This window comes from Mugil cephalus, chromosome 2, assembly GCF_022458985.1.
Source record: "Mugil cephalus isolate CIBA_MC_2020 chromosome 2, CIBA_Mcephalus_1.1, whole genome shotgun sequence".
Classification (NCBI taxonomy): Eukaryota; Metazoa; Chordata; class Actinopteri; order Mugiliformes; family Mugilidae; genus Mugil; species Mugil cephalus.
The window spans coordinates 4,564,691-4,590,088 of record NC_061771.1 but is presented as its reverse complement, the minus strand read 5'-3'; the positions used below and the strand labels follow the sequence as shown (position 1 = coordinate 4,590,088).

The 25,398-nt window shown below is 39.8% G+C and overlaps 1 protein-coding gene and 1 long non-coding RNA gene across 2 annotated transcripts in view; one reads left to right on the top strand and one right to left on the bottom strand.

Moving 5' to 3' along the window:
* LOC125003765 (zeta-sarcoglycan) overlaps window positions 1-25,398 on the bottom strand; it is a 314,436-nt gene that overhangs the window by 23,361 nt on the left and 265,677 nt on the right. The window contains exons 5-6 of the mRNA XM_047577925.1: window positions 23,420-23,542; window positions 21,549-21,621 (exon numbers count right to left, since the gene is read on the bottom strand). Coding sequence (XP_047433881.1) covers window positions 21,549-21,621; window positions 23,420-23,542 — 196 coding nt within the window. The remainder of the gene's footprint in view (window positions 1-21,548; window positions 21,622-23,419; window positions 23,543-25,398) is intronic.
* Window positions 15,472-16,745, top strand: LOC125003766. The gene is made up of 2 exons (XR_007112273.1): window positions 15,472-15,740; window positions 16,348-16,745. It is a non-coding gene; the product is annotated as an uncharacterized LOC125003766 (long non-coding RNA).

Below are 25,398 nucleotides of genomic sequence, written 5' to 3'. Positions count from 1 at the left end.
CTGCTGGATTAGAACCATGCCTGGACTGATTTAAAAAAAAAAAAAAAAAAAGATCACTTATCACTTATCCATCTCTGGGGAATAGGGTGATTGACAAAATTTCACATAGGGCTGGCGTATCCCTTTAAGGCAATGTATCCCAGCCCTCTGTCCCTCGTTTATTTGAGTAATAATGAAAAGCTTGTAATATAAATCTGTATTTACAATACAGCATAGCACTACTGACATCCCAATAATTTGCAGAACACACTGACAATAAAAGTAACCATTTATTATTTTTAGTCATTTTTTAGTCATATTTTTAGTCCAAAAACTCGGGTGATCACCTTGAGTCAGCATCAGACCGATAGCTCTGATATCGAGTGAAATAACTTCACACATTTTGACTTTGTTGCTATGAAAGATATCCTTTGCCAAGGAATGTGTTTTATTCTAACACCACCATCTGGTGAAAATACAGCAACAGAACTCTATACTACCATCAGCTTCAGGTGTAGTTTTTCTGCTGTGTCTAAATCCGGTCTCATCAAATGCAACTGTATATTTTGCAATAGGCAAATATATATGAGCTCCATGTGTATGTTCCCTCTGTTGTCAAACCTATAACCTTGCACTAAAGTCCATTAGAATGTTAGTAACACCATGAGGTCATTTTAAAAATGGTTAAAGGTTGCATTGTCATTGTAAAAAGGACGCTAGGTGGAAATTTGAATACATGTCCCACCCGTGCCTTCTGAGACTCAAGAAGTCTTTGTGAGTCACCCACTAACACACACACACACACACACACACACACACGAACATAAAGTTTCCAGGTCAGGCCCCTGCCTGGTTGTGCTTTTTCATGGTGCAGATATCAGCTAAGCTTTTGTCTTTGCAATCCATTATTATTAGAGAAAACAAACCCTCCTTCCAGTTCTTATATTAGTCGTCCCATGCTCGCTCTCTCTCTCTCTCTCTCTCTCTCTCCAACCATCCCCAGCCCATCCTCTCTCCCATAGATTCGTTTTGACCTTCAGTAGCGACAAGGCCGTTTTAAACAGCGTCCATATTTGTCCAACCTGACAAGATAAGCTGGACAGAAATACATCAACATGAAATGTTTTTTTATCTTAATACATTCCTGGGGAAAAAAAAAAAAAAAAAAAACAGAGGAGGAAAGGATGGGTGGGGGCGCTTTAGAAATTCAAAAAGGAAGAAAAATAAGAAAAGAGAATAAATTACATGCAATATAAGAAATACTGAAGTCTCAGATATCTGACAGAAATATAAATGATGAGATTTATAGTGTTACTAGTTTTAATTTAAATTTATGCCTACTTGGTCCATTCAGCTACTCCCGCTTCAATGAATGAATTTAAGTAGTGATTCTGTGTTGCTTATAAGAGACGACTGTGCTTGCATTACCGAATAAGCATTTGATCACAAATGTGCGCAACAGCTCAAACAGCCATCTGCCTGTCTCAAAATATTAGCTAAAACTTTAAGGATTTCAGACCATGTTTATGCAAAAGGCAGCAGTACAAAGACCCCGAAATCCTAACAATTATAACCTTATAAAGAATAATCCCTGTATTTGTTGAATCTGCTTTTACCTGACTTTTAACATTACGAGGTGAGCTGTTGTTCCTGGGAGGATGTTCCCTCACTTCTGTTTAACATTTGCTGTCATTAAGTCCTCCATGATTGCTTCAACAACTGAAGCATTCTATCAGTTGTGAATCCAGACAGTAGTTAAACAGTGGGGGCAGAGAGGTAGAGGTATGCTTCATGTTGAGTTCAGAAGGTACAACAAACATTTACAGGGCCATTAAAAGCTCCTACAGCAGCTAAATGGAACTCAGCCATCACCATCAATGCTATTAAATGTATCACAATAACCAGCAGGAACACTTAACCCACATTCCAGTAGCACATATGGAAATTGATCTGCATATGCCAAAAATAAATGAATCTCTTGAGGTTAAAAAAAGGAGTTTGTACATTATAAATACCGGTTTACAGTATATTTGTTTTATATTTGTTCTGACTCTAACTTCCAGTTTTTAAAGTGACACCAGATATTTACTTTTTAAGCTGGAAATGTCTAAATGAAGAGAGGCCTATCGAAGAAGGGCAAGCAAAGTGGTGAAGTGGTGAGTGCTGACACTTCACAGCAAGAAGGTTTGAATCTGCTTTTCTATGCGTAGTTTTCATGTTGCTCCGGCTTCCTCTCTGTTTAACATGAGTGCAGAGAAAGAGCTTATACTTCCAAAATATAAGACACGGCAACAGTATATGTACATGCACTTATGACTAGATATCTTTCTCCCAAGGGACCTGACTTCAATATTTTTATATTGTCGTATGTGGAAAGTTGTGCAGAAATGTTAAAGTTTGGGCTTCTTAGTGTGATTTATATTTCCCAGAAGATTTGGCTGACATTCATCCTGCCCTTTTCCTCTTCAGAACTGTTGAAGGCCACACCACCTTATCGCCACGTTGCCATTTGGGACGCAACCCTTTAACCTTTTCACGCTAAACGCTCTGTCATCTACCTCGGTGCCCCTGTCGCCGTCGTCCAACCCCGTCCAAGAAGCACTTTTAAAACTTTTATACATTTTAAAAAGTGTGTTGCTGAGCGATGCACGAGACAAGACTGAAGGCAGGAACAGTGAAAGTCATTGACTTTTACAGAGTTAAATCAGACAGAATGCAGAAACATGGCATTTCTCAAGCCCCCAACTTTTGCAGTGTCTGGGTGAGGGAGGGTGCTGCAAAGCGTTTAAATCGCCCTATGAATCGTGCAGGAGTGCAAAAAAAAAAAAAAGAAAAAGATAAGAGTGGAAAGAGAAGGCCTTGGGCTGTTTTAAAGTTATAAAAGTCCTCACTGAGCTACTGAGGTGGGACAGGGGAAAGTCAAGGTACATTAGACATTTGTCTTTGTGGAAAGAATCTGTGTTTGTGTATGAGAAAAGCAAGGAACCCAACTTTGTGTGTATAAGCTGGTGTGTGCAGGTGCGTTAAAGAGGAGGCTATGACCAGTGAAGAAATGTTGCATCTCAACAAGTTTGGGCACTTAATATGCACAGGTATTTAGCCTAGGATGTTCAAGCAGCATTACTACTTCCATGCCATGTCCTGTACGGTCGTCTGCCTTTACACAACACAGTGCCTGGCGAATCATTGGGTTACTCCTGAGAATGATTTTCAGAAGCTCTTGCTGTCCTCCTCGCTGTGAAATGTAGCTAAGGAAATGGCTAATGGCACAGAGCACAGGGAGAAAAAATGTCAAGCAATTTCATGCCTTTGTGACTGCAATGGGGTGCCAAGCTGATAATTTAATCAGCAGTGAAAGACTAGCTTCACTCCTGCACAACTTCAGCCGTTCCATCAATTGTTCATTGACTTGTTTTTGCTCGAAGAGACACATATGGAGACAAAACTTTACATTAAACAGAAAAGTAAAATAAAGTGTGGCGGAAGGAAAGTTGACAGGAAGAAAAATGGGAAAGTTGATGCAATGGAAACATGTAACAAGATAATGTTTCGCCCTGTGATGAATGCATGGAGCCACTGCATTTCTCACAAAATAACAGACCGGCGCTGTGCTTCATGTCATTAATTCACAAAACAATGTTGTTAACAGTACTTTACTTTTTCAGTGTACCTCGTTTTTTTTTTCTTTTTTCTTTTTTTTTTTTTTTTTTTTTTTACTTTAGACTAAATTATTGATGTGAAGTGGAAAAATTATAAATTTAATTGTATGTCATATAGTGGCATTTTCCTGTTAGCTGTTGATCTCAATGGATAGTGAGTACTTAGTTTAGAAAATGCATAGTAAAAGAGAAACTGAAACACCCATATATAACTACATAGTAGATGAAGCCAAGCACTATTCACTTGTTTATTTGAGCAACTACAGTGCTTCTACATATTTTGAAGACTCTAAACTAATTACTACTGGATTTATAGATTAGATTCTACTTTATTGTCATTACACATGTACATACAGATGTACATATTACGCATATACGTGAAATGTAAGTAGACTATACACAGGAACTATAACATAATTTATACAAAATACAGATAAAGTGAGCATTAAACAGTGCATAAATAAGAAGCAGTAGCTACCTAATGTTACTAAACTAGTGCAATATTTGGTACATGGTACCGTGCAAACAGATTATTTACAGTGCAAAGTAAACTAACACCAAAACCCAGGGAAACTGTTTGGAAACAGAAGAAATAAAGACACCCGGCCAAAACTCAGACTATTTTACCTGATGCAGATATAAATAAAACACAGGGCAATATACAGTGTATGTGTGGAAGCCAGCCCAGACTTTGCCCTTTACTTTAGCTACAGTTTTTTCTTTGTTCATTTTTGAACTTGAAAAATACAACCCTGTTTTTACACGTAAGACATACTTTTCACCATATGTCAATGTGGAATGTATATTAAATACAGAAATGGAAAATAAAAATAATAATAACACTGGTTTACTAGCTATCAGTCATGCTGGCAGACTTGAGGGCCAGAGTGACTGTGCAATAAGAAATCATGTTAAACCGCTGTGTTAGTGACATCTGTAGCAATTGTATTACAGGGCTTGCTATTAAATATGCCTTGCAAATGTTATCTTGCATTTTTGATGAGATTGCATGAAACTTTAATTATCCTTGCGGGGAAGTCGAGTATTTGCTGCAGCAAAGATAAAGATATGTATAGATAAGAACAGCACAAATAATGAAGATAATTCGATGTGTAACAGCAGACCCTGTTTGGATTACGACAGCCGATAAAGAAATAAGAATTTTAGGATGAGATTTATGGGCTAGAGGTGCATCTGCTGTTCACAATGTTGGTAATGTAGGTGGAGGAACGTATCTGGGAAATTAAAATGTGAATGTGACACTGTTCCCATAAAAACGCGTTCCCTGGGAAAGGCACCTTAACTCCACTGTTTAACTGTAAAGAAGTCAGTGGACCGCTAACATTTGGTGCTGATATTTAAAAAAGAAAAGAAAAGAAGACAGTGGTGCAAAGTGTGCATTTTACCAGATGATCTATCTGGAGAATAGAGTTTAAAATAACCCAAAGAACCTATATCAACAACAGAAATGATACACTTTCAAAGAAACAATTCAGAAAACTCAGAGAGGGCTGTGTCTGCTGTTGTATTGAGCAGAAACTGGGGTATTTTTTATTTTTTATTTGCTGCGTGCTAAAATGCTCAAATCCTGACGTCTCCTTTGCACCAGTCACTGAGAACAAACCTAAGGAAAAAATAATACTAATCTTTTCCCAAGGAAAAGCTGCTTAAACAGTGATTTCACTCATGACTGATTTCTACAAATGAAGCCCTCCCTAAGTTATGCTGGCAGCATTTTTGCAAAATCACTTCTGTGAAAACATAAATACATTATAAGAATCAACCCCCATTTGGAATGATTTTAAGACCTTGTGACAATGCAAATGTATTTATGTGTGTCTCCTTCCCTTTTGTTTGTTAGTTTTCAAATGGGTAGAGTCGCAAGTTTAACAAATGCAGACAAAATGTCTTTCAACATAATAAACTTTAAAGACTTTTAATAGTGAATATCTGCGAAAAGACAAGTCATTCTGTTTGATCAGAGAAATATCATATGCTTAATACACAGGGAAATGAATGACTGAAGAAAGTTGATGTATCAAGACAAATAATGCACATTCAGAGAAGGCAGGGAGGAAAGCCAGGAGTCAGTAGATGAACAGATAGTTTGGTGTAGTTCTTACTCTCCCTCTAGTGGACAGGAAGAGGAGACATGAAAGAGCAAGTGCTTGTGGAGACAGACCAAGGGATGGGGAGAGAATGCCTGGGGAAGTGAGGGTGGTAGGAGATTGCTTTGAAAGGGAGAAGCAAAAGCCTGAGCAAAGTCAACAACAATCATAAGATCAACTCTGTGCTTTTCTCAATTTCTCTGCCTCATTGCCTGCCCCCCTACAGTCCCCTACCAGTGTTTCTTTCATTCCTCCTCCTTGTTCCTTACCTCCTGGCTGGATTCAGGCTGTGCTCATTCTTTCTCTCAGCTACAAAGAAGTCCTAGAGTAAACACCATCCCACCTCTTTTTCTTCCTCTTGTTTCCCTTACCTCTCGCTCTCATTTCAGTCTCTATCATTCCCTGCCACATCTGATTGAAGCTAGATTTTTAGGCGGCTTCTGTCCATTTCAGTCTAGTCCTCTCTCTGCTCTCATCTCAGCTAAAAATCTGTCCTTTAATAATGTTACCTGGATATGGGCTGTGTGAGATTTCTCAAATTAGGTTATAAAATCTGCCAATAAATTGAATAGTTTAACATTTTAACATTTGATTGCAGTTCTCTATTGGTCTGTATCTTTAAATTTAAACGCCTGCTCTTAAACTCCTGTTAAGAATATGTTGTAAGGTCACTGAATTCATTAGGCTAAATTACATATTTTCACAAAGAATCTGCTGTTGCGACCAATTTTAATTTCATCTCCACTCATAAAAACAATCAAAATATCATTCAAATTTGTTCCAGTTCAAACTCAATTACACTTTTTATGTCATACTCAAAGTCGTTAGAGTCCATTTAAAGTCAAAATTGTGGAGAAATTAGCTAAGTATAATACTGAGAAGCAATTATGATTCAGACTTTTCAGATGCATTTGGTGGAAGTGGTGAGTACTCCACTAATATTCCAGCTATTTCTCCATGGGCAGGTGACACTGCAAACACTTTCTGTCCCTTTAACTCCTTCTGTAAATGGTGTTTCATGAAGTTAAAATTTGGTGTATTTACTTTTCGGTGCACTCTACACATATTTGAATAATTACTCGAATGAATAATGTTGTCCTAACTGAAATTATGTTGGAATATTAGTGCGCATCTCAACGCACTGAGTGGCTACAGTAATATTCATGAATCAGCAGGTACTAAACTATGCAGTGCCCTAAGGGAATGCTATATGACGCCCCAGTCACTACCAGAGGGATTAAACCAAGAATTTAATACCAATAAAAATTTTGCAACCTATTCAAATCTTAATTCTAACTTTACAGCTACGCGAGGGATAGTGATATTTTTGAGTCCCAAGGCTGGTCTCTTTGTGAATCTATTTTACTGTGTACTCTGGTGTTTACGTTTTACTTTATTCCCCTGATTTCCTACCATGAAGTCAGATTTTCTCATAATACAAGAGCGTGGTGCTGTGTTTGGATGAAGAGCTTGTGTACATGTCTGTGTGCGTGTGTCGGTGCACACTTGAGGTGCATGAATCTGTATATCGCTGTGTATTTATTTGCGTGCGGGTCCAATATTTTCTAATGTTATTTATCTGCTGTGATTCCAGTGTCTTGCCAAAACGGCCTCCAGCCGTTTGTAATAGTCTTTTTCCACACTGGAACATTTGGCTCTGTCACAAAATCTGATATTAACATTTGTCTATCTTTGCAGCTCACGCATGCAAACAAACAAGGGCAGAGCTAAGCGCGCGCGCACGCGCGCACACACACACGCACACGCACACACACACACACACACACACACACACACACCACACAATAGGAACAGATGTGTGGCAATATGGCAAGACTGTTGAATATTTACTTGTTGTTGCTGCTTGCACATATTCCCCCTCAAGATGTCTACAACAGCAGCTAATGATAAACAGCGGTTGATAAACCAAGATAAACAACAATCAGCAAAGACAAACCATTTCACAACAACAATGGATACCGTCTACTAGGCAATGTCAAAAGCTCTGTAAAGCAACCAAAAAATGCTGTTATAGCTGCTGTTATATATCATTATGCCTTGTACTGTGTCTGTACTTGTGCTCATGTGGACTTGTTAAATGGAATCAGTTGCAGGCAAAAAGTTCTGCTCCAATACACAGTACACACATGGCCAGGTGCAGTCCAACAATAATAATGCATTGGTTTTATATAGCGCTTTGAAAACCTAACACTAAAGCACTATATAAAACAATTGCATACATTATTCATTCGCTCACGCAATCACCTCCTGTTAGTGGTAAACTACCTGAGTGGGGCAGGCTGAAACATGGCTGCCAATCCACACCTACGGGCTCTCCAACCACCACCAAACATCACTCCCTCAGCAGTCCATGAGCATGAGCATGCATTTTGTGGACATCATCAAATACACAGCTTTTCCACTTACAGATTGACCATCCTGCATCTTTTTATCCTCCAGCGTCAGTACTTGTGAATCAAACTTGTCAAGTTCCAACTACCAAGTGTGGGAATTTTGGATTACATAATTGGTATTAATCTCATGGGGCAAGGGACCATATATGGTAACTTCAGCGCACGATTTAAATTGGGTGAGGTTTAGAAGAATGTGGTTTTCACTCAGCCAGTCAGACAAGATCAAGGAAACATTCTCAGGTGAAATCAGGGTCAAATGTGGTCTTCAAAGGCCCACCTCTGCATGAATGCTGAATGATACTGCTCCATTAGATACCAGGAAGAAGAGGTCTAATGTTGTCTCAGGTGATAATGTTGACAATTACCCTCTGAATTAAATATCAAAACAAGATATGCAGAATGCTGTTAGATATAATCTGTCAAACTCCACCTTTAACAATGTCTCATGACTTTGTGCTTATGAAATTCTTGTTCATAAGCATCAAGTAGGTTCTCTGCAGCTTGGTTCAATAATTGTTTCCCAAGCACAAGTTTCTTATGCTGCTAGCATGAGGAGCTAGCCAGCTTTAGCTTCAATTATGTAGATTTCCTGCACTGAGCTTCCAGTCTCTCCAGCACAAATACATGAAATCGTGCAGGTGGGTAACTTAAAACGTAACTTACTGGACTGGAAGTTTTAGCAGTGTCTTTCTTTTATTGCTCCATTTCTCTCCTCTCAACTTAACTCCACCCCATCAAACAGATTGACACCTGTCCATACTATTTACAACACAAGACTATAGTGCGTTCAAAAACCATGACCATTGACCATATGACATCCCATATACTTGCCAATAGTCTTCTATGTAATTTCCATATTTTGCACTTTTCAAATTCATGCCACGGGCCAGATTAGATACTCTGGTGGGCTGTATGTTTGACACCCCTGTCCCAGCCTATTGTTTAATATATTCAGACATTTGTCTGACAATGATTGATTAGAGCATCTAACCTACATACAATACACCCTTCTGATTAGCCAATATGCTTAAACGTAGCTTAGTATGGTCTCTGGCTTCAGTGTCCTGCCTTCTACAAGAATCTCCATCCACCTTGATCATATTACCTCAGATCAGATCCAGACAGCAGCTATGTTGTTTGTTCAAAACTCATAAACTGATTCCCACAAGATAGAGTACAGAGGAAAGACGTACATGTCAGCAACATTCAAACTCAAATTAATGTTGTTGTTTTTTTTCCCAGTCTGTTAAAAGCTTCTGTACATCTACGCTTTATCTTTCAACAGCGTGTGCCTTTATCTTTTTCTTTGTTTTTCTCACACACTACAGTTATTTTTAATTCTTTGGCAAAATTGTTGTTCATCATAAAGAAGAAATTATTTTATTCCTCAGTAGAATCCCTTTAATGGGATGTTTTTTGTACCTCGTTTGAGAAACAGTCACTTTTATTCCTGCAGCGTTTTAAACCAATCTCCCTAGAGGACGTTTCTGATGGTCACAGTCACTGAAGGAAATCTATGCAGATATAAAATTGACAATTATATCATACCTATGTTGTACTGGATTTCATGACTTGTGCCATAAGTATGCATGGAACAGCTGTAAAATGGAAATACATATAACATCTGATTTTTCAGAAGTAGCCAAGCAGCAACTAAGACATTTTAAAGCTTAAGCAAATTCAGAAAATATGTAATGTCACCAATGGTTGCTAGATATTGGCCCATGTATTGCTTTGTCACTTCAGCCTTGACTAATCATTAGGGATTTAAATATTTACATGTGATTGTGGATTTAAACTAACAAACCAAGTGGGATCCAAGGCTCCAAGTGGAGAAGGTAGCAGTGACCTCGACTGGATGACAGCTCCACCATGTGTCCATTTGAGATGAAGTCCATGGTATTAGTAATATGGAATAAGGTATTTAATCAGAACATTCCTACCGGTCACATCATTTTCACATTAAACTGCCCCCTTAAAAACTTCTACACTTGTTCCCATTGTCATTATCTGGGAAACTGCTTCAACTCGTGCAACATGACAGTATAACGACAAGACCAAATCACACACAGAAATCCAGATACATTATGGATCGTTCCCATAACCATGCTTGCTTGCCATTCAGCTTGCTTTCCCTCTGTCTCTCTTTGTTCTCAATGATTTCCCTGTGTGTCTAATCAATAGGAGACAGAAGAGAGCGGGCCTGATTGTCCTTGTTGTATCAAGGAGAAAGGAAGGTGATGGATGCACCCAAAATCCAATTGCAGGACAGCAAAGTGTTTTTTAAGGAGCACAAATAGTTTCGGTTCAGATGATAGACAACAGCTGCAACATTCAAATGAAAGTTATCCATATATAAAATATAGATAAGTATTACTGTACTATAAATGTCAACCATTTTCACAGCAGGCCGACGAACGATTCTGGTGCAAAACTGACTTTATACCCATCAGTACAAGGACTGTGATCAACACCACAGTTGACAAATAATACTCAAATTCCTCTAAGGACAGGGCTGCTTGCTGTGATTACTGCTGGAAGGGGGAAAAGAACAAGGAGAAGAAAAGAGAACAAGGATGAAAACAACGCCTAAAGTTGTTTTGTTTCCTTCTAAACTTCCAGTTGATCCTTGCTTCAATTTGACCCTATGAGCATAGAAACGGCTCTCTCACTGTTCTGCTATTCTTGAAAGAAAACCGTAGTGTGAAGAGAACCTTCTCCCAAAGGCACAGTTCAAAGGGAATGTGGCTTATTCAAAATTTTAATGATTTCCAATTACTTTGACACGACCCCCAACTTTTTAATCAAAAAAAAAAAAAAAAAAAAAAAATGCCAGGGGCGGACTCTCTTAGTTTTTGGAGTTAATTAGGTGTGTACTTTGCCATCCCACACCATGCTCCTCCATCTGGCTGCTCACAGGAAAACCCGGGTAGATCAACTCTGCTCTGAGACTCCTTCAAAATGTGCGTGGGAAGCAGGCCTCATTCAGATCCCATTGTTGTTTCTACCACGCATTTGAGGATTGTAACCTCAATTAAATCAGAAACACAAAATACGTACTTCTCTAATGTGAAGGTTCAAGGCACTCTGAATTATTTGTTAAACCTCTGACTTCAGGCCATTTAATTATTCAGAATAATGAGTTGCTATGTGCTTAGAATCACATATTTATTACTCTCCTTGTCATTAACTACTACTTCTTTTGCACAATTTAGTGGAAACTTTGCTTTAAAAAGAAAGTTAGGTAATTACCTATATTTTCTTTCCTTTACATCAACTTTAGTTGTTAGAAAAGTTGTTAGGTGTATGAATGGTGTGTAGGTGACGTAGGACAGTGTGCCCAGGCCATGAAGAGATATTTGTCATTTGGGGATCTACTCAAGAAAGAACTTTTTAAAAGGAAGGGGGGAAAAAAATACAGCATTCACAAGGGCCAAGATTGAAAAACACTAATAATGAAAGGGACAGAACAACAGCAGGAAGACAGACCAATTGCCTCCGCCGAAGAAACTTTCAGGAGCTGAACTCACCACGGGATCAGGTTTAATTTTGCTTGAAAAACAAAGGGACGGATACAAGGACAGAGAACAAGAACACCTTCACTTTGGAAAAAGTTTGAGAGTCCCGTGTGACACTGCTTGAGCTTAGTAGTTACAAGGATGTGAATTAAAAACCACAACTGTAACATATATTTTCCCTAACAGTAACCCTTGAGGGAGGGAGTAGTTGTAGAGGAGCAGAAGTATTAAACTCACCAGATCAAGAGATTTTTGCTCTATATAGTGTATAGTGTGTTTGTAACATGCTTGTACCTTCTCCAGAGAGGAATGCAAGGGTGGATAGACCAGTTGAATGCATTTGATTTCCTCACAGCTGTGAGGGTTGATCTAGGGATTTAAGGAGTTCACATTTTTAAAAATCACATGTTTTGGTTGTATTTGTAACTAAAAAGCCTACTACTGACTTAAAGGTGTGTAAAGACATTTTCTCATAATTTCAATGGTCAGTTTGCAAACGTAAATCATGTCGACATTAATAATTAGCAGCATTTGCATATAACCTGGTGCATCTATGTGCTCTGAGGCACATCTATAAGCTCTCTTTTAAAACTGCTTTCTGTGCTGTCCTTTCTAAATAATCCATTCTACATATACGTAGTCCTTTCCCATGCCCTTAAGTCAGACAGGGCTCCGAGCTCCTCGGCAGTCCTCTTTAATTTCCTCGGACGGAAGGCTAGATAGATGTGCTGAAACAGAGCAATAGACGGGGAGACTGGGCACAGAGCACAAATCCTCAACCCATGCCCTTGTCTGTGTTGGGGCTAACTCTCCCCAGGGAGCTTCCTCATGACCCCAGCCCATGGTTAGAGGAGAAGAAGTCACAGAGGGAGGGATAAGAGAATGAAAGAATGGATAGAAACAAAGAGATATTGACTGCAGCAACTTCTTTCTCTCCGCTGTGGAGTCAGCCAGATGGAGACCAGAGGTAACCCAATGTCCGCTTGCATCAGCAGGGTGACTCTGCCGTGAGAGACTCCTCAAACTTTCTGACCTGTTGATTGTTTGCAGATTTTTGGCAAACTCTCTTTCAAAGTCATGATTCCATGCGGTTCTTTTGCAGTGGCGTGTTTTCTTTCCGATTTTTGCTGGCTTTTCTACTAAAATGTCATCAGAAGAAAATGTGGAAACATGCCACAGCATTGCACATGCTTGATGGACAAGCGCCAAAAAACAGAGCTTAACACCAAAGATTGGTGGAAAGAAGACAGAGAGAACCTAAGGGATTAGCACCGAGACACAACTAAAATGGATTTATATTACATTAAGAATCAAGGCTGTCTGGCTGTCAGTCTAGCTTTTCAGCCACTCATCTGTCTGTTTTGCTGTCCTCAGTTATTTATAGGCAGATTGAAGTTCGTCTCTCTTTACCTTCAAATTCTTTCGACGCCTTTGGCAGCTTGCTGTCAGTGTTCATTGAGTGATTTCAGGACTCCTGTCACTCATTTCTCCCCACCACAAATATGATTTTACATTTTTTTTAACACATTCTCAATCTCACCATCAATCTCGGATGTATACCAAAGTGACACTTTTTCTTTCTTCCCTACGCCCCATCCTCAAAGACTGAAACTAAATGAATGTCCAAACAACAACAAATCAAGGCCATTTTAGAGTATTCTCTGAGACCACGCACACACACACACACACACACACACACACACACACACACACACACACACACACACACACATCCTCAATGAAACCTTTACCAATCAAAGTTAACGCAGCAAAAATGTTTGAAAGTCTGTTTGTGACTTGATTTGTCTCTGATTTGGATGAAATGCGACCGTTGTAAAAGGATGGATTTGGTCTTGATTGATGCTCTGGCTTGATTAAGGCCTTGTTCAGACCGACAATACCACTGGATAGGCCCCTCATTGACTGTTAGAGTGGTGGAGTGGAGGGCTTCAATACTGACTCAGATGAGTACAAACTATTATGCTGCATGCATCACTGTCGACCTGGTGGTTTATATCTATCCTTTTCACTGAAACACTGGATACAGGATCTTCTTTCCGTTGTTTTGCTTGATTTTATTTTATTTTATTATTTATTTACTTGTATTTTGATTTAGCATTTATTATTTATTTGTTTATTTTTATTATATATATTACCTATACTTCCTCTGCAGTACCATGTAAATATATAATCTCTTACTCTTAGTCAAGTTCATATCAGAACATCAGATCACATCACATCAGTGTCTTGAACTCACATGTCATGCTGCTCACTTGTGCTTTATATTGCCCCTTGAGGACAAATAAAGTTTTCTGAATCTGAATTAAATGCAACAATAATCAAAAGATGGTGAGATACAGCATAGACATAACCAGTGTGGGACATTCTGTGAGATTTAATGCAGCATATCATGTCATTTTTTCGTGTTTTTATTGGATACTGAAGAGAAACAGAGGTCAACGAGATCAGTGAAAGAGGACGACAAGCAGAAAAGGATGCAGACTAGAATTTAACTTTCCGCTGAAGGTCACAATAATGCTCATGTTGCAATGAATCCCTCTAAAATTTAATTATAGATATTGATTAATTAGCATATTGAAATGGTGATACCTGTCTTTTTCAACAAAAACTGAATTAGAACAGCTTATCTTTCGAGGTAATTTGACGCCAATTATGAATTTTCATGCTTTAACTAAGCACAGCCACTCTCGTTTCCTAGCGGGATCTCTTCCTATCTGCCTAAGGCAGCATTCACATTCACATTATTTCTGTAGTTCCAGTTCAGCCTCAGCTGCATGTTGTGCTGTTTGTTATCACAGTGACTCGACGTGTCGATCTGTAAACTGCACTACGTACAACTCCTGACCAGAAAGTCCCAACACGCAGGCATCAGAGAAGCATTGGCCACTGGCCTTTCTACATGTGCTTCCCCCATTTCCAGCCTGTTTGTGGTTGTTGTCAGCGGCACATACTTTCGATCCCCACTTCTTTTTGTTTGTTTGATTTTTTCACATTTTTTTAGTCAGTTGCCGTCATGAATGCTTTTACAAGACGTCGGACTGAGCTGCTTAAAAAGATGCCAGGCACAGCACTATTCTCTGTTTGCCCCGCGGCCGCTTTCTCTGCACTTTAGACAGAAAAAAAAACAGTGTGAACACGGCTTAAAGTGGTGATCACACCAGAGCCGTTGAAAGCGCACAGCGTCGATTTACTGAAGTGTTCTCTGACAGGCAGGGACTGGAGCATTTTGTTTCTGTACTCACACAGTTCTACCTCTGTGTGTCCTGATTCATGCTCCCTTAACTTCAGTCATGTATCCTATCCACTGCAAGACTCCTGAGATATTTCAAACACGGATATATAAATCTTCCCTGCATTCCACTCTGGTCTCTGTGACTGGCACACTGCATGACTTTAAACCTCCATATAGCCACTGAGAATGCAAATATAAACAATTGCAAATGAGTTCTTGTTTGTGTTTGTGGTTGAATGCTATCATGTACTTGCACATACATTTAATGTGCCATTAAATCAGTCAGTATTTCCCTAAATGTAACTTGATGTTAAGTGTGTCATCTAATATTTCACATCCTCTCATACTCTGCTGCAGTGTTCCCGATGTAACCAGGGTTAGTTAAACCCCAGTTAATTGTAGTTGCTTTGGAAATGTATTTTTATATGATCTATTTATGTTCTAAATGTTTCCCTCAAAATTAAATGCATGACTATTTTTCACAAGAGTGGAGCAGTAAAAACATCTTCTCCTGTAAAAAAAAAAACTGTATATGTGTTACTGCCCCTTTAACAGAGGTGGCAGTTGTTGAGCGCTGTTTTCAGTGAGCCAAAAGCTGACAGGTGTGTGCATCGTACTTTAGCAAAAATCTTTGCAAGTCCACTGACCGATGCATGGTGCGTGTGTAGATGTGAGAAGAGAAAAAAGAGGAAAAGTTAGAATTGAAATGATAAAAAACTCAGAAGTCATGAAACTAAACGAGAAGAGACTGTCAGCGAGCTGCGAGTTCGAGTAGGACGACGTAAACTGTGTAAACAATTGATTTCCCGGTGAGTAAAGATCGATGTTTACATTAGCATGCTAATTTGCTATCAGAGTGCTAAACACTGAAAATAACTTAAGTTAGCCTTGAACTCTCTCTACAACCAGTCGGGATAAACTCGAAACAGGTTGGAGTAATGTATTAGTGTCAGAAGACTATGTTTTGTGCTTTATGAATCTTGTGTTGTTATTTTTATTACTGTGAGTGAAACTCTTGATAGTAGGCTTGGTGCAGGCTAATGTAATGCTGAATCAGTGTTAGGCCTCGGCAGAAAAAAATTCATGCAGCTAAGCTAGTGAGTGTGTTGAGTTAAAATGGTGTTTTGTACTGTTGTGAATAGTAAAGTTAATGTAATTCATGTGAATAATATGAGTTATGTTAAAAAAGAGAGGGAGGGAAACAGTTATTTTGAAATCTTTATGTGAATTCATGTTTTGGTTACTATGAGTTATGATAGATATTAAAAATTCATGGAAAATGGTAGTAGAAGAAAAGTGAAATTTACACTGAGAAGTAATACATTACATTTACATTACATACATTTATTTATTAACATTCGAGTTGACCTTTTTATTATGGACTAAATGAGATCATTTTCCTGCATGGTTGTGTAGGCTGGTTTTTTTTTGAGTCCTTCGCCTGGGTCCTCAGTCCTTGGTTCCTACCCTGTCATCCATCCCCATCTCCATCCCAGTGGCTACTTTCCCTTGGACGTGAGGTCATCCATATCTCCATCCACATCTTCATCTTCACCGTGATACTTACCATTGGACGTTCACTGTTAAAGAGGGCGGTAGGACTTTGAGTGCACTCGTTTTATTTTATTTATTTGGGCCCATTTTTCCATTTTTTTTTCTAGTTTTTTATTCATTTGAACTTTTGGGACAGTTTGCTTTTCAGTACCTGAGATCTCAGAGGTTTTTGTTACTTGTATTTTATATATTTTTTTTTGTATTTTGGGTTCAATTGTGGTTGAAAGATCTTTGTTTAATGTACCTCCTTTAAACTTTCAGTCTGTTGTGTGTTATTTGGGGTAGACATTACAGATCTAAATCAAAATTTAGTTGAGTAGATACCAGTAGTCTCCTCATCGAGTCTAGAGTTAGAGTTGGTCCTCATTTCCTGTTTGATATTAACCCTGTCTTAGAGTGACAGGTGCAGGGAGGGGTTACACCTATGTAGTTATATCCTTTTCACCTGTACTTTATATCATATAATGTATATACACCCACCACCTACTTATTAGGAACACTTTGCTATTAAAAGGTTGGACCCCCTTTTGTCTTCAGAACTGCCTTGATTCTTCGTGTCATACTTTCAACAAAGTGTTCCTCAGACATTCCTCAGAGATTTTGGTCCATATTGACATGACAGCATCACACAGTTGCTGCACATTTGTCGGCTGCACATCTATGATGAGAATCTCCTGTTCCACCACATCCCAAATGTGATGGTCTATTTTACTGAGATCTGGTGACTGTGGAGGCCATTGGAGTACAGCGAACTCACTGTCATGTTCAAGAAACCAGTCTGAAATGATCTGAGCTTTGTGACATGGTGCAATATCCTACTGGAAGTAGCCATCAGAAGATGGTACACTGTGGTCATAAAGGGATGGACATGGTCAGCAACAATACTCAGGTAGGCTGTGGCATTTAAATCATGCTCAGTTTGTACTAAGGGGCCCAAAGTGTGCCAAGAAAATATCCCCCACACCATCACACCACCACCACCAGCCTGGACCGTTGATACCAGGCAGGATGGATCAATGCTTTCACGTTGTTTATGCCAAATTCTGACCCTGCCGTCTGAATATTACAGCTGAAATCGAGACTCGTCAGACCAGGCAACGTTTTTCCAATCTTCTATTGTCCAGTTTTGCTGAGCCTGTGTGAACGGTAGTCTCAGTTTCCTGTTCTTAGCTGACAGGAGTGGCATCCGGTGTGGTCTTCTGCTGCTGTAGCCCATCTTCTCCAAGGATGGACGTGTTGTGCATTCAGAGATGGTATTCTGCTTCGTTGGTTGTAACCAGTGGTTATTTGAGTTAAGGTTGTTTCTATCATCTCCAACCAGTCTGCCCATTCTCCTCTGACCTCTCACATGAACAAGACAACACAACTGCCGGTCACTGGATATTTTTTCTCTGTTTTGGACCATTCTCTGTAAACCCTAGAGATGGTTATGGGTGAAAATCCCAGTAGATCAGCAGTTTCTGAAATACTCAGACCAGCCCATCTGGCACCAACAACCATACCACGTTCAAAGTCACTTAAATCCTCTTTCTTCCCCTGAAGAATCCCCCTTCCTCCTTCTGATGCTCAGTTTGAACTTCAGCAAGTTGTCTTGATCTCCTCTACATGCATTGAATTGCAGCAATGGCTGATTAGCTATTTGTGTTAACACGCAATTGAACATGTGTACCTAATAAAGTGGCAAGTGAGTTTATACATATACAGTATATGTCCCATACATCTCTCTAGGTTTCCCTATTTCCCTCTCCCCTGTCTAAGTGTTAAACTGTAAGATAGGTCATTAGCTTTAAACGCTCTTCAATTCGCTCATTACATGTCCCATTTACCTTCACTGCATCACTCTCTACTTTTCATAACGAGACGGAAAGAGAGGGGGAATCAGAAAGACGGAAGGCGCATATGGGAAGAAAAGTGTGTGCAGGGAAGTGTGTATGTGAGAGAGCCGGTCGGCAGGAGAGATATGGGAAGAGGAAGAGATGAGGCGGACCATGACGAGAAGACGATAGAGGGAAAGGTAGTTTAAAAAAAAAAAAGGTATACCAGCACTTTCTTTCTGTGTTGATCGCATCTCTAGTAACTACCACTCTCTACTAAAAGCATTTTAATTCTAACTGTGACCTTTTCATTTCACGGCTAACGACACAGACGACATAGAGGGGGGTGTATTTTGAGCATGTAATCACTTATTCATATAGTTCCTGTAACACTGCTGATTGTGGGACGATAAGCGGCTTCACCTGACATATATACACCATTTGCGTTTGCATGTTTACGTGGTTGTGAACATGCTTTGAAGTACAGTGTATGCCACTGCTAAGCGCTGTGTTGTTTGTGGAGACGCTGATGACAAGGCCTGTTCAAGCAACGCTGATACATTAAGTGCTTTTTAACAACAACGTGTTTTTCTGTCACTCCACCAGCCTGTTACGGCATGAAAACAGTTCAAACCGGTGGAAAAATGAAACACACAAAATGCTGGGATGTGCTTTGTTGAATTTATACTCCCGGTCACTGGAGTGCTTACTTTCTTCTTTCTCCACAGGTTTCATCACCTTACTTATCTGCAGTGACCCATCCATTGACCCAATGTTCTTTCTCCTCCCTCTCTCCGTATCTTCCTACCCTGCCTAACCACACACCTGCTCCCATCACTTCCCGGGTTCCCTCAACTAATCTAACTTCTTCTAGCACACTCACTACTCAGAGCAGCTGCCCCCTCTTAGTTCTTCTAGTTTTCGTGTTCAAAGATTATTATGTGGAATTATAGTGAGAAGAAGAATTGAAGACTGGAAAAGGCAGATGATAAATAAAAACTGAAACTTGCAATTTGGCCATCACAAGACATTGGCCTGTCTAGGATCACTGTGCCAAGAGGCAACCCCCTCAGCCTCAATCTTTCAGTGGATCATCTCTGAATCCTCACTGAGCCTTTGGAAAATGAATTTTGTGATAAACAGAAGCAGCACAATTAAATGAAACAATCTTAGTTTCAACTAGGACGCTGCTAAGACATCTGGAATTCATGCATTCATGAATGTATTCATATGTTGCTGTATCCCATTATCATCTGCTGTTTCAACTTGTTTGATTTCATTTGCTCCCCTGTGCACTAGAGTAACTTCCGTCCCCTCCTCCTGAACTCAGCTTCTTCTGCAGTCCCTTTTTTAAACTTTTGACTGACCCCGTCATCACCCTGACTCCAGCCCTGCTTTTCCTCCATCTGTCCTGTCTAATCCTGAAGCCTTTCTTTCAGTAAATTACATCTCTCCCCTGTCTCTACTTCTTTCTGTTATTCAGAGCATGGAATTCATCTCTGTTTCCACAATGCCTTATCACTTTGTTAACTTCCATCATTTCTCTCCATCTGCATCGCTTTCCTTTCTTCATTATCTGTTTGCTTTGTTTGTGTGAAAAAGCCAATTTGACTTAATCCTCTTTGGCTATGTCCAAACAAGTCTAAGACAGTAGTAATGAAAAAGCTTGAAAGTTCTGAAAGACGCCCAAAAAAAAAATAAAAAAACGTACTAAAGGAGAGGAAACGAGGATAGATGCGACGCACACAAACTAGCAGATTTTCATAGTTTTCATTCATTTTGTGATGTTGTTATCATGATGTAATGGTTTCAACACCTGCTCTGTGTTGTCTGGCTTTGTGTTTTTACGTTATGTAACTATATCCTTTGCCAAGTCAAGGCTTCTTACATCCACCACGTTTGGGTTGTTGTTCCGTCTTTTGGAGTTCACATGGATCCTTACAATTTGGATCAGATTTTTTTATTTATTATTATTTGTCATTTAATATCTGACTTTGCACCGCCACCTACAAATGTCTGCCCTTCCCATCATTTGAGCCTCTTCACTCTTCTCTCCATACACCCACTTAAGTTCCTGCAGTATAGCACCAGTTCACTATCCCTAATTGCCTTCCAGAGTTCCATTTCTTGGTTTGCTTCTTGCCTGTGATCTAATAACTACTTGTACCAGTGCATTACTACCATTTCATTTGGCTGACTGCTTTTGTAACACTGGAACCATCTTTGTGCTTCCACTTCTTTACTCGGTGAGTCATGCTTTCGGGTCAACTTAACTGAACTGCGAAGGGCAGAAAAGCCAGCCTGCATTGTGTAAGCGACCTAAGTGACCTTTCCATTAGCAACTAGGTGCTAAGAATGACAATGTTCATGGAACAGAAATGTACTTTGGTACCCTGGCATGGGCTGACTCATTTTTATCCTGAGAGAGCGTCTGTGATCATGTTGCTGTTTTAACCGGCTGGTACTGTGATACACATGACAGAATATTGCAGTCAGCACAGAGCAAATGTATCTTGCTCTCTAAATGGAAGCAAAATACCTACTAAAGGATATAAAACTATTCGTTTAATCCAGTAATTTACTTTCAGTATTATTTTCTGAGTTCAGTTTAATAGGTTGAACAATTTGCCTAATGGCTTACATCTGCGTTTATATTTATAAAGCTGAAGTCACCGCAGCTGTGTGTGAACTACAGTGCTATTACAAATCTATTTTTCACTTTCACTTGCACAAACTGAAATTGGCTTGTGTTCAGGGGGGAGGTGATCCAAAACAACCTCAGCTTTGAATTATGTATATATTGACTCGTTGTGATATGTGCAGCGACAAAGCTTATTACCTTCACTACACATGTTTAGTGCATGTGTCAGTGGGAGGCTCACTGGGTAACACCCTGACCCTGGTTCTCTGCAGCCCAAAGGACTTGTTGCCTCTGTCAGTGCTGTCAGACTGCCAATCACCAGACCACATCTTTCGGCAGTGAGCTGATTACAATTCATGAGCATGCTGTGCCACATGACTGGCTACAAGCCTAACACAGCAGCAAGTTTTAACAGATACAGATTTCTACACATTTCTCACCAAACTGTTACTTCATGGCGTTACCCCCTTAGCAATTATTCACGAGAAGTTAAACTTCATGAATATTCTACAAGAACTAAAAAATTAACAAGGGGAACTTGTTAGGTGGGCCGATGTGCCAGACTGCTTGTCTAACAAATACATGCTTGCAAAGTGTGGAGTGCTTACTTGAGGTCCTGGAAGGGTTCAGCCCTTACATGCGATGTCTCCACAGAATGGCTGAAGACCACCCCTTCATTCCCTGCAGAGAGGACGGGAGTGGATTAAAGGAAGAAAGGAAAAAAAGCTTGCATCATGGTTTTCCTGGACACTCTGAATGGCAGTGCTTCACAGAAACGTTCAAACTCAACACCGCTGGAGTCATGGGCAAAGTGCAGGATTCTATAGTCTTCACCATTAACGTGTCAGTGTTTTTGTCAGTCAGTGTTGACACAACGTTTTCAGCATTTCATGAAAGACATAGAATTTCTCTAACCTTAACGAAGTAGAGAACAGTACCTCAGTTATCTGTACTGATGATCCTGCGCAATCGGTGTGTTTAAAAAAAAAAGAAAAAAAGGACAGTTTCTTGTCTCTTTAGTGTTTAACCCCTGTGTCCTAAAGCTAACTCGGCAGCTGTGAACATCCACTTGGTCGTGGCTCTTGCTGAGACTGTAGAAGGCATGTGCAACGCTCCGCACAGCTCCACACTTCATTCTGCATGAGGTATTGTTACCCATTGGCAGACCTACAGACAACTGCCAACAGAAGGCAAGAAGAAAGCAAAAGGCTTCCAGTTCTGTCAACAGTGGTGGAAATGCAACTTAACAATGAAGCTCGTTGTGTGTTCTTTTGTTTCATTGCTGCCTCGTACAAAGATGTTTAGTGCTCTGTCAATCATGGGCCGTGTTAGTCCCAGCTTCTGACTATGTTGCTTTTGAGCCTCATTGCTGTTTAAAATTGTTCTGCTGTGCTGTGTACATGAAATCTTTATGAGCTTGTCATAGCCTGTCAGATGGCACCTCTCCTTGTACACAATACTCATGAAGTGCTTTCAAAGCAGAGCCAGTGCACTGGAACCAATTCACACTGGGTTTCTCAAGCACCGGCCTTGCAGGCGTCAAAGCTAACTAGCTGCCATGAGAAAGGCTTCCATTGGCTGATTCATTACCCATGCACCTCGTGCTACAGCAGAAGGCAGCGATGTGTGCAACTGTTATTCATCTCAAATAAAAACAATATACATTAGTCTACAAATCTAAAATATAAACAAGAGCAGCACATGACACTAGCAAATCTCTGGGCATTCAGCTTTGTGGATGTGTTTATATTTGCATTATTTCCGCTATTCACGCTCTCTGCTCTCACCTGTGTACATCGAAGTGTAAAGACAGCAACAATCACCTTTAGACCTTGGCCTCTTCACCCCACCTGCCGTCCTCATTCCTCCATAGTGCCTCCAACAGACAAATCTCCCAAATTGCTCAAGTCAGGGTGTGTGTGTTCATGTCTGTGTGTGTATTGGTTCTGTGAGGTTCACCTTGAAAGTTTAATTTATAGGTTCGGGCAAATGCCTATTTAGTTTATTCCTGAAAAATGAAAAGCACACACAACAGCTAACCCCTCTCAGTTATATTTTTCATTTCCATTAATGAGAGGAGAAAGAGACAAATACGTTCACTTAAAGTGCATTTGTTTCTTCTCTTCCTTCTGTCTTGTCTCTGAACCTCACAGTCCGGTCCTCGTTCTCCATTCAGGAAATAAATGCTGTGCTTGTTTGGCTCCACACATCAAGAGGACTCTGTTCAACATTTCATCGAACTGTATGTGTGTTTCCTCACTTATCCAAGTTTGTCCGAGGTAGCAGTTTGCCCACAACTGTATCTGATCCTTAATTAAATAAATGAATCCAAATGTTACAATAATGTTCTCACTATACTCTTATAGTTAGGGAAATTTGTGGCGTTTATGGTAACGTGGAGATTGCATACACCAAAAAAGGCTAAAAAAAAAATAAATTAAACAATAGTCAAGGTAAGAAATGTAGTTTGTTCCCCTACCTGTAACTTTGAGTTTCTCAGTGCCAATGCTGATCTCCTCTTCATCTGCAGAGAACAGAACTCTCTCTCCATCAGCACTCCTCACCTCAAACCTCTGACACTGAGCCTCCACCATTTCTGAACCTGAGACAGAAGGAGACACAGAAAAGGGGGTCCTTTGGGTTAGAACATTCACAGCACATAAGAGGCTGGTCAACCTTTTCTAGTACTGATGTTTTGATCGAAAACTGTGTAAAGAATCATTAGTGCATGAAGGCTTTGCTTGACTTACACAGGGACTGAACTCTGAAGTTTGGACTTGCAATAAATAGATATTGGAAGTTGTTTGCAAGAGTGTAATCTAACATAAAATGGTGTTTAATTCCATGGGTGGTGTTTCTCTTAATGTTTTCTATCAAATAAACCGATGTAAGCAAAACTCACTTTAAATGATGTGGCAAATGCTGCAGATTATTCATTCACAGATAATATTTTACCAGTTTAAAACAAGCTAGTTTGTGAAATGTATATGTGTCAAAGTATGACTGAAAACAACAAAACTAAATAGGAGTTAAGGTAATCCTTGTTCAACATAACAATTTAACATGCACCTTAAATTATACTTCCTGTTTTTGAGCTTTGCCTCGAAGACAAAAATATCCTTTGAAGAGAAATGTAGGCTGTGGCAAAGCAAATTTACAATATGTAGGAACTGTCACAGTTTCTCCATTAGACAAATGAACCCTCCCTTTTGAAAATAAAATAAAAATAAAGTTACATTCTGTTTGTTAAAAAGCGCTCAACAGGATGGAAAAAAAAAAAGATTTAATTGATACCTAGGTATCTGAGTGGGCTGGTACGTGGATGTGGAATTTATATATGGGTTCAGGGAAGGAGGGTGGCAGTGTAATTTATGTTAATGGTAATGTCTTTTCCAAGGAGAACCATCACAATTTCAGTACACGTGGACATGCAATGACAATAAAAGCATTCTGATTCTGAGTTTAGCTGCACTGCAGTCAGAAGGAAATCAGTTGCAGAGGTAACAGAAAGGAGGCACGGGCGTAAAAATCACAACAGATGCATAGAGATATGTTCATAGTCACTACCATCTTTATGGACTTACCAAAAGCACTTTTAATATTTGCTGTAACAGAATAAAAACATTGCTATTGCTCACAAAATTTGGAAAGTAAGTTGTCTTTTTAAGGGAGGCTTAGCAGTGAGCTTTAAGACGATGATAAATCTACTGACAAATGCTGACAAATTAAGCACGGTAGCCAGGATTGCAGTCTGCATTTTGTTCATCGCTGTTTCTTTCATTCTGTGATTTGGACTGTGATGTGTTGACGCGCTATCCCTGCTGAACCTCTAAAAAGAAGCCTCTCTTCCCCCCTTCCTTCACTGCTTGCGCTCGCAGGCTGTTGCAAGTGTCAATTAGAAACCCAGAGTGCCTTGTCAGTCATAATCAAACTTTATTAGCAGCTATCAATCTGGGATTAAGCTCTTTTTCTCATCTCTCTCTTGCTGTCTTTATCCTGTCCAACTCTATCTCCTTAAGCCGCTCACTCCTCTACTGACGGTGTGAAAAAGCAATTGAGATTTGCGTTGTCAAAAGCGGGGGCCCTCGAGCAAAGTGCGTGTGTATGTGTGTGATTTACAAACGCAGGCATAAAGAGGGTGGGGGTTGACAGTTAGAGGTGTGGGGTGTGTGTGTTGGGGGGGGGTGTACGGTGCGAGAGGAATCAGAGGAAGAAAAAGAAAGTTTAGGTTTGAGAAGGGAAGATGAAGATACACTAAAGCGGGTTTAAATTGGAAATGTGCTGTGCCAGGTGCTGTCTCAGGCATCTCACTACTGTAGTCCTCTTTGGCTCGTCTCTTATAATACAGCTTGTAGTGCAGATTTCCTCCGTGGGTGCAGGTCAGCATAATTCTAAAGATTTGTGTTTTATTCTGAGAACTTCCTCTACAGCACGCTCCTGCTCTTCCTGTGAAAGGTT